This window comes from Pan troglodytes, chromosome 19 (assembly GCF_028858775.2).
Source record: "Pan troglodytes isolate AG18354 chromosome 19, NHGRI_mPanTro3-v2.0_pri, whole genome shotgun sequence".
Classification (NCBI taxonomy): Eukaryota; Metazoa; Chordata; class Mammalia; order Primates; family Hominidae; genus Pan; species Pan troglodytes.
The window spans coordinates 50,761,715-50,769,827 of NC_072417.2; the positions used below are offsets into that span (position 1 = coordinate 50,761,715).

The 8,113-nt window shown below is 51.5% G+C and overlaps 1 protein-coding gene across 11 annotated transcripts in view; it reads right to left on the reverse strand.

The window, feature by feature from the left end:
- Nucleotides 1-4,630, reverse strand: part of MPRIP (myosin phosphatase Rho interacting protein) — a 175,583-nt gene extending 170,953 nt beyond the window's left edge. For 5 of the 11 annotated variants that reach the window (XM_063799700.1, XM_063799697.1, XM_063799698.1 and 2 more), the window contains exon 1: nucleotides 4,115-4,359. In XM_063799700.1, coding sequence (XP_063655770.1) covers nucleotides 4,115-4,237 — 123 coding nt within the window. In that variant the 5' untranslated portion in view covers nucleotides 4,238-4,359. Of the gene's footprint in view, nucleotides 1-4,114 lie in introns of all 11 variants that reach the window. The other 6 variants (XM_063799703.1, XM_063799696.1, XM_054671013.2 and 3 more) reach the window with 2 other exon arrangements.
- Between the last annotated feature and the right edge of the window lie 3,483 nt (nucleotides 4,631-8,113).

Consider the following 8,113-nt stretch of genomic DNA (forward strand, 5'->3'; position numbering starts at 1 on the left):
CCTCAGCCTCCCAAGGAGTAGCTGGGATTACAGGCATGTGCCACCACACCCAGCTAGTTTTTGTATTTTTAGTAGAGACAGAGTTTCACCATGTTGGCCAGGCTGGTCTTGAACTCCTGACCTCAGATCATCCACCCACCTCAGCCTCCCTAAGTGCTGGGATTACAGGCATGAGCCACTGCGCCCTGCCGGTAAATAAAGTTTTACTGGAACACAGTAACTCATTCGAACTCATTCGTTAATGTGTTGTCTACGGCTGCCTTTGTGATGAGACGGCAAAGTCTGCACAGTTGTGACAGAGACCATATAGCCCACAGACACTAAATTATATTTACTATTTGGCCTTTTACCAAAAAAGTTTGCAGACCCCTGACCTAAAGCACTTATAGAAAGCTCCTACAAATCAACTGGGGGAAAAACTAACCTGACAGAAAAATGGGCAAGCAATACGAACAGGCAATCCACAAAAGGAACAAAAATACTCAGTAAATACTATAAAAAAGGCTCAACTTCACGAGTACTTAGGAAAATTATTAGAGAATTAAATCATTTGATAATATCCAGTCCTGGAAATGTTATGACACAGCCTTTTTTGGAAGGCAATTTCGTGGTATCTGAAAAAAAAAATTTATGCACTTGATGTCAACCCAGCCATTCTATTTATAGGTATCTGCCCCCAGAGAAATACTTGCATTCATGCATGCACGCACACACACCCAGAAGTATTTATAAGACTCTTTGCCGAAACATTCACTGTATATAACAGCGAAACCTGTAAGCAACCTTGATGTCTATCAATAAGGAAACAGGTTAAATTATAGTACACTCCTAAAGGCCTAATATGCAAAATGGTTCTGGCATCTTTATATGCAACACCATGAAAAGAACGTAAAGATATGCTGATAAGCAGAAAACAAAAAATATGTCGCAGAGCAAATACATGCACACAGTTCAGGATAAAAAGGTTTAACTGTATATTTGAGCTGGGCACAGTGACTCACGCCTGTAATCCCGGCACTTTGGGAGGCTGAGGCAGGCGGATCACGAGGTCAGGAGATCAAGACCATCCTGGCTAACACAGTGAAACCTCGTCTCTACTAAAAATACAAAAAATTAGCCAGGCATGGTGGCGGGTGCCTGTAGTCCCAGCTACTCGGGAGGCTGAGGCAGAAGAATGGCATGAACCTGGGAGGCAGAGCTTGCAGTGAGCTCAGATCACGCCACTGCACTCCAGCCTGGGCAACAGAGCGAGACTCCGCCTCAAAAAAAAAAAAAAAACTGTATATTTGGGTCCGTATGTCGCTGAGAAATGCACAGGAAAACTGGAGGATAAATGACACTCTGTGAACAGGGGCCTGGAACAAGTAATAAAGGACGGTCACTTATCACTTATCCCAGATTACTCCAAATTTCCGTGAGGAGGAAAAGGCAAAGAAATCCACTGCTCCAAGCCAGCATTCTCAAGGCACCTCCTGCAACATAACTATCCCTGACATTATTGTCCTCATCATGTGCTCATGGTGTGGCCACTGTAGACCCTGAACAGGAGTAGGGGAACTAACATTGGCTTCAGAATCCTGGCTCCATCCCTGAACTGGGCAAGTCACTTCCCTTCTCTGGGTTTCAATCTTCTCACCGGTAAGAGGAAGTGGTTACATTAGCTGATCTCCAAGTCCCTTCCAGGTCTGATGCCATAATACAGTCCCTTCAAGAGGTTTCTGTGCCTCTCTAGGGGAAAAACAAACAAACAAAACCCACAGCTGAGGAAATAAACCTCAAACCAAAAGGCTCAGAGAAATGTCTGCTCCTGGGAAGATGACATCTCCAGAGCAAAAGCCGGCCAAGGCTGCCCACCACCTCCCTGGGCCCAGTATCCTCTCCTCTTAAAGAGGGAGTGGCCTCGATGGTGGCTGATGTATCTTCCAGCTTTGACGGTCTAAAATAAGCTCCAGGCTGGGAGGGGCAGCAGGAAGCAGGGGCCTGGGGGAGACTGATGGGAACCGATTGGTTGAGGTTTTCTAATGGAGCCATAAGGATGAGAGTGAGAGGGAGGGCCGGATGCAGAGAGCAGCAGAGAACGCTGTTGGCAACAGCCCTGAGTCTCCCTCCTCTCTTTTCAAGAGCAGTTTCTTCCTGAAAGATCCCAGGAGGTAGAATGCTGGGCTAACCTCTCCCAGCACAAATAACCCCACTCATTATTTCAGAAACTACCATTCCAGTTGTGCCCTGAAGGTCTCAGGCCTGTTTCAAAACCCACAATTCAACTTTGAATACAGTGAGAGTACAGTATTTCAAGTTTGCCTCTCCCCGTGAATCCAATTAATAATCAACAGATTAAAAAAAATCTTAGCAGATTGGACTCAAACATGCAGATTCCATCCTACTTTATCTAAGCTTAAGAATTCGCAAACAGCCCCTATGAGGTGTAAATTTACCAATTTTGACAGTTGCTTAGAATAACCAGGAAACTTACAAACCTCTCTCAGAACAACCCTTGCCCAGAAACTTCTTAAAGTGGCAGGTTTTTTTGGTTTGTTAAATTGTAAGAGAAAAAAGTTTCATAAAATATCATTTCTTGCTTTTCACAAATGCTCAGTGAAGGAGGTAAGCCAGGGACCAGGATTCCCAATTTACAGATAAGGAAATTAAAAGATACAGAAGTAAAGGGATTTGTTCAAGGTCACACAGCTGGAAGTGACAGCCAAGACCTGAAGCAAAGTCTTCTAACAACTCCTCATCGCATAAACTGTTTCATCCAAAAAAGCACCCAGATGAGAAGAAGGAATCAAGTTCTCCTTTACACTCCAAAACACCCTCCGAGGTAAATGAGTTCTATCCGTCCCAAGCTGACCGTCCTTAAAACCCTTGGTATCTTAACCATCTATGACTTTGCAGCCTTGAGTGTTTCGTTAAGTTTTTGGGGTTTAGATGAAAGGAATCTTTTCCTGGCAGTTGGAAACCTGACCTCAGAGAAAGGCCCCGTGCCCCAGGCCGTAACCCCTGCCCCACCACCCTACTCCAGTCGGCCATGTAAACAAGTCAAACCCTGGGTGCACTGAAGTGGCATTAAAAACAACCAGGCCCGTTCACTCGTTTTCAGTCTAAGGGGTTCTTCTGCGACAGGAGTGGTTACAACTAGGTCACACTGGACTGGAATGTGAAGGGACTTCCCCTGGCTTCATTCAGGAGGCTGAGAGAAAGCTCTGAAGAGGATGGAGATGATGGCCGTGGGGAGGGTACCGAGGCACATCCCAAGGAGGTGCACACAAGGCTCGGAATCCTGGAACACTAGGAGTTCAAACAGCAATCACTGCAGGGGTTCCCAAGGGCCATGGGGGCTGCAGCCAAGCCTCTTGGAGCCTTTCATCAATACAAATTCCCCATCTCCCCAGTCACTCCAGGGCGGGGGCCCCAGAACTCTGTGTTTAATGGCTATGACTCTAATGCACGTTTGGGAGTCACAACTAGTTCAAAGCCCTGTTTGACAGTTAAGGCTGGGAGACAGAAATCAACTTTCCCGAGGACCCACAGGTCTCCTCACCCCTCGGCCAGTGACCAGGGAACTGGTCCCAGCTCCCCGCTAAACTATGGCCTGCCAAACTAAGTTCAAGAACAAGACCCTCCTCGCCAGACTTGGACACCCCTTCACCTCTCTCCAGGGCTTGACAGTGACGATGATTCAGAATCGGGGCAGGCTGCGTCCCACTAGACGGAAGCCCACAGTCCTCCCCAACAATCCGACCCCTGGGCCACTCTGGCTGGACAAATCCAAGTCCAGTCCCAAGCCAGAATCTCAGGGGGGTCCCGTCAAGCGGCATGCAATCCCTAAGCGCTTTGTTCCTACTAAGCGAAACCAGGCACTTTTGAGTCACCCAAAAAGCATGAATCACACAGCCGGGCAATGGGAACGGGAAAGGATGTTATTTTTCGGCATACTCGAGGATTTTCCCTTTGTCCGAGCTCTGTCAATGCACTTCCCGTCCCCGTCCCCATGCCCCAGGAGTCGCGCATTTCCCTGCTCCATTTTTATTTTCCCTGCAGCCCTTGGCGGCGCCCCGGCCGCCGACCCGCGGCTCCCAGAACGGAGGTGTCCGGGCCGGCCCCAGTCGCTCACCTGCGTCAGGTCCTCGTCGTTGAGCAGATGCGACTCGCGGGGCTTGAAGCAGTTCTGACACTTGCTCTTGTTGAAGATGTTGGCCTGGAATTTCCTGCACGGGTTCTCCTTGGCTGCCGACATGGTCGGCGCAGCGGCGACGGCGGCGGCGGCGGCGGCGCAGGCCTGGCCGGCCTGGCGCTCCCGGCGGGCTAGGGGCTCAGCGCGGCCGCCGCCGCATCCCTCGCCGGCCCCGCCGCAGGCCCGGCCCGGCCTCCTTCCCGGCGGGCGGTTCGCTGCACGCGCCGAGGCTCCTGAGCCGCCCGGGCCTCACAGCGCGCGCGACGCCCAGCTCCCGCCCGCACCGCCGCCGCCCGGCCGCCGCGGGCCCATGGACGCGGCCTCGGGCCCGCTGCTTCCCGCTGCGGCCCGCCTCTCAGGCTCCGGTCGCCGCCGTCCCGGCTCGTCCGCGCCGCCGCAGCTGCCCTCGGCGCCCCGCGGCCGCTGCAAATGGGAGCGGAGCGCCTCACGCACTACGGGCGGGGCGGGCGGGCGGGCGCGGGGAGGTGCCGGGGCGTACGGGGCGGGGCAGCGCCCGACGCGATCGGCAGCCCCACCGGCCAATGGCGTTGGCGCGCTCTCGCTAACAAAGGAACCTCTGGGCCAATGGCAGTCGGGGGCGGGACCGAGGGCCGCCGAGCGCAAGGTAAGTTGTGCAGGCCGGGAAGGTGGGGGCGCCGGCATGGGACGTTCAGGTTTGGTGGACTGGCGCCGAGGCCGGCCGGGCTGACAGCTGCAGGGCCCGGGCGGGGGCTGCGGGGGAAGGCGGAGCCGACCTCAGGCTGCCTCTCTGCAACCCCCTCGCTCCCAGGCTCGCCTTCCCGCGCCCACGCTGTACACCCAACGGAGGCATCTTCCCCAAGCCCAGCTCGGAGAGGATTAGTTTAGCACCTACTGTGTACCAGGCCCCCTCGTAGGAGTCAGTTAGCGTCGGGAAGGGCTGGATACTCCAAGGGCTCGCTCATTAAAGTTTCGCAACCTCTCCATTCTCATCCCCATTTTACATAGGAGGAGACTGAGGAGCAGAGAAGTAACAGCGGGTAGTATTTCAAGGGATGACTAAGAGAAGATGTCAGCGGACTTGAAGAGCTGTCAGCTCCATTAGGGGAGATGAGCGAAGGCTGACTCTCTGCCAGGTGCTGAGCTAGGCATTCTTTCCCCCATGATGTGCTTGAGGAAATGAAGGGTCAGACACCTGGAGTAATTTGTGTAGGATCACTCTGCTAGGAAGGGGCCGAGCTGTCACTCCCGTCCTCCGTTGTCCAGCCTCCTGGCCAAAAGACAACCTGGAAAAGGCTGTCAAAGGCTCAGGCAGAAGGTTGCAGGAGCCCAGAGAGGGGAGAGATGCGCTCTTTAGAAAAATTCGGGTGGCTTCAAGGAGGAGGGGAAGTTTAAGTGGACAGTGAGAGGGTTGAGTGTGGCTGGAAGTGGAGATAGGGGAAGAAGGAGCAAGAGGGATTGGAGGAGGGCTCTATCACCCAGGCCTTGTATTCCAAGGCCAGGCGTGCACATGTCATCCCACTGGCAGCTGGGAGTCATGGTGAGTCTTTAAACAGGGGGGTGAGCTAACCCAGCCTTCACGGAGGAGGTGACATTGGAGCATGTGGTAGTGGCAGCCACAGCAGCTGTCGCTCAGGGAATGGAGGAGGTTTTAGGAGGAGAAGTAGCAAATGCTTCCAGAGCTGCGTACTTTTCCACGGATCATCTGGTAAATATCCCAGGGAGGTGGATTTCAACTTAGTGTAAGAAAATGCTTTTCCTCCAAAGGGAGCTGTGGGAAGGCAGATCAAAGTCCTTTGGCAGCCTAAGGGGGAAAGCCCAGCTCCACCAGGCAGGAGCTCTGTGGCCTCGGGCAAGTCCGTTAACCTGCCTGGTGCCTCAGTGACCTCATGTACAAAATTGGCATTAATTAATGTGAACATTAAATGATATAATGCTTGTTAAGTAGCATAATGTTAATTGGTGAATCTAGGCAAAAGCTGTTTATTGTACTATTCTTGCAACTTTTCTGTTGCTTTAAATTTTTGCAAAATAAAAAAGGGACGGAAGACTGACAATTCTGCCCTGCAGAGAATACTCAGAAACTGATAGAAGAGGTGGCCACTGGGGAGGGGAGCTGGGTGGTTGAGAGGTGACCTACTTTTAATTTTCATTGCAATCCCTTTTGTTTCTGCTGAATTTAGTATTGTGTGCATGTACAACTTGTTTAAATATATATATATATACATATATATATGTATATATATATATCTTTTCTTTCTTGATGTCCTGCCCATGCCTCAAGGCTACCTCCCTTAAAGTGCTCAGCATGTTCTGCTTAGGTCAGTAGGCACATCCAGCACCTGCACTGGACTGGAGGGGTCCACAGTAGGGGCGCAAAGAAGAGTTTCATTCAGCAACTCAGAGGCAGCCTGCCCGGCAGGAGCCCACACTCAAGCAAGTGGAGAGAAACAGAAACAGGAGACAGAGAAGTTCAATCCGGGGTGTTGTGGGGGCCCACACAGGGGCACCCAGCCCCGTAGGCAGCTTCAGGGAAGGCTCCTGGAGGAGGCAATGCCTAGGCCGAGTCTGGAGCTGAGTAAGACCCAGCCAGAGAAGGTGAAGGGAAAGACACGTCAAACTGGGGCACCAATTATAGAGTCTCAGGCCTTGAAACCAAAGGGTGTGTTCATGAACAGAAGCAGCTTTCTATCACTGGGTAGTTCAGAGAGGCAGGAGTGACCAGCATTGAGAGGCACTGGGAGGAGTAGTGGATGGTGCAAGCCTAGCCTCTTCAGGGAGACAGGTATGGTTTTTGTTGTTAATACTATTTCATCTCCATTTTATAGAAGACACACACGAGGCTCAGGACATATCAGGAACTTGCCTGTGGTCACAATTATAGATCCTACAGGTGAAGATTTGAGCCCACACAGGCCAGCACCGGAGCTGCCTGGGCCAGGGGCAGTCATCAATTTTGAATTTTTTTCGGCTGAGCACTTAGGTAAGGGCTGCTGATCTGGAGAATGAATCAGGGGCAAGGACTGAGAGAGCTGCAGAGGAGAGAGGGTAGCAGCCTGACTAGGATAGGGTCAGTGGGAGGCAAGGGAATGAATTTGGAAAATGTTTAGGAGGTAGAATCAATTAGTTGTGCTCCTCTCCAAAACCCTCACGGTAGAGTGGGGTCTTGGTTGCTACTCCATTTCCCCTGTCTAGTTCAGTGCCTGGCATAGAGCAGGGGCTCAAAAACACCCCATGGGGGTGCAGTGGCTCACACCTGTAGTCCCAGCACTTTGGGAGGCCGAGGCGGGCGGATCATGAGATCAGGAGTTCGAGACCATCCTGGCTAACACAGTGAAACCCCGTCTCTACTAAATATACAAAAAATTAGCCAGGCTTGGTGGCAGGCGCCTGTAGTCCCAGCTACTAGGGAGGCTGAGGCAGGATAATGGCATGAACCCGGGAGGTGGAGCTTGCAGTGAGCCGAGATCGTGCCACTGCACTCCAGCCTGGGCGACAGAGTGAGACTCTGTCTCAAAAAACAAAACAAACAAGAAAAACACCCCATGGGTGAATGGATGAAAAGTCATCGTTCCACCTTGTATTGTAATATCTCCTCCACCAGATTATGAAATCCATACCGACACAGTCTGTGTCTCATAACCTTGGCTTTCCTTTCCAGGGGCCTAGAACAGCACTTTGCATGAAGTTCAATACTCAGTGTAAACATGTAAAGATTCACTGGGCTGTATGCTTTTTTCACTGCATTGTGTACACCTCAATGTATATTGTTTATCTCAAAAAAGCAAATAAGCAAGCAAGAAAAGGCCGCTCAGGTGAGCCCCAAATGCAGGTAAGTCTTGATTTGTGGCTCTGACTGCCATCCTGGGAAGTTTTCCCTGTGTCCTGTTAGGGAGCAGAATTTACACACAGATACCCAGAGGTAACCACTATTTTGATCTCCATCACCATAGATGAGTG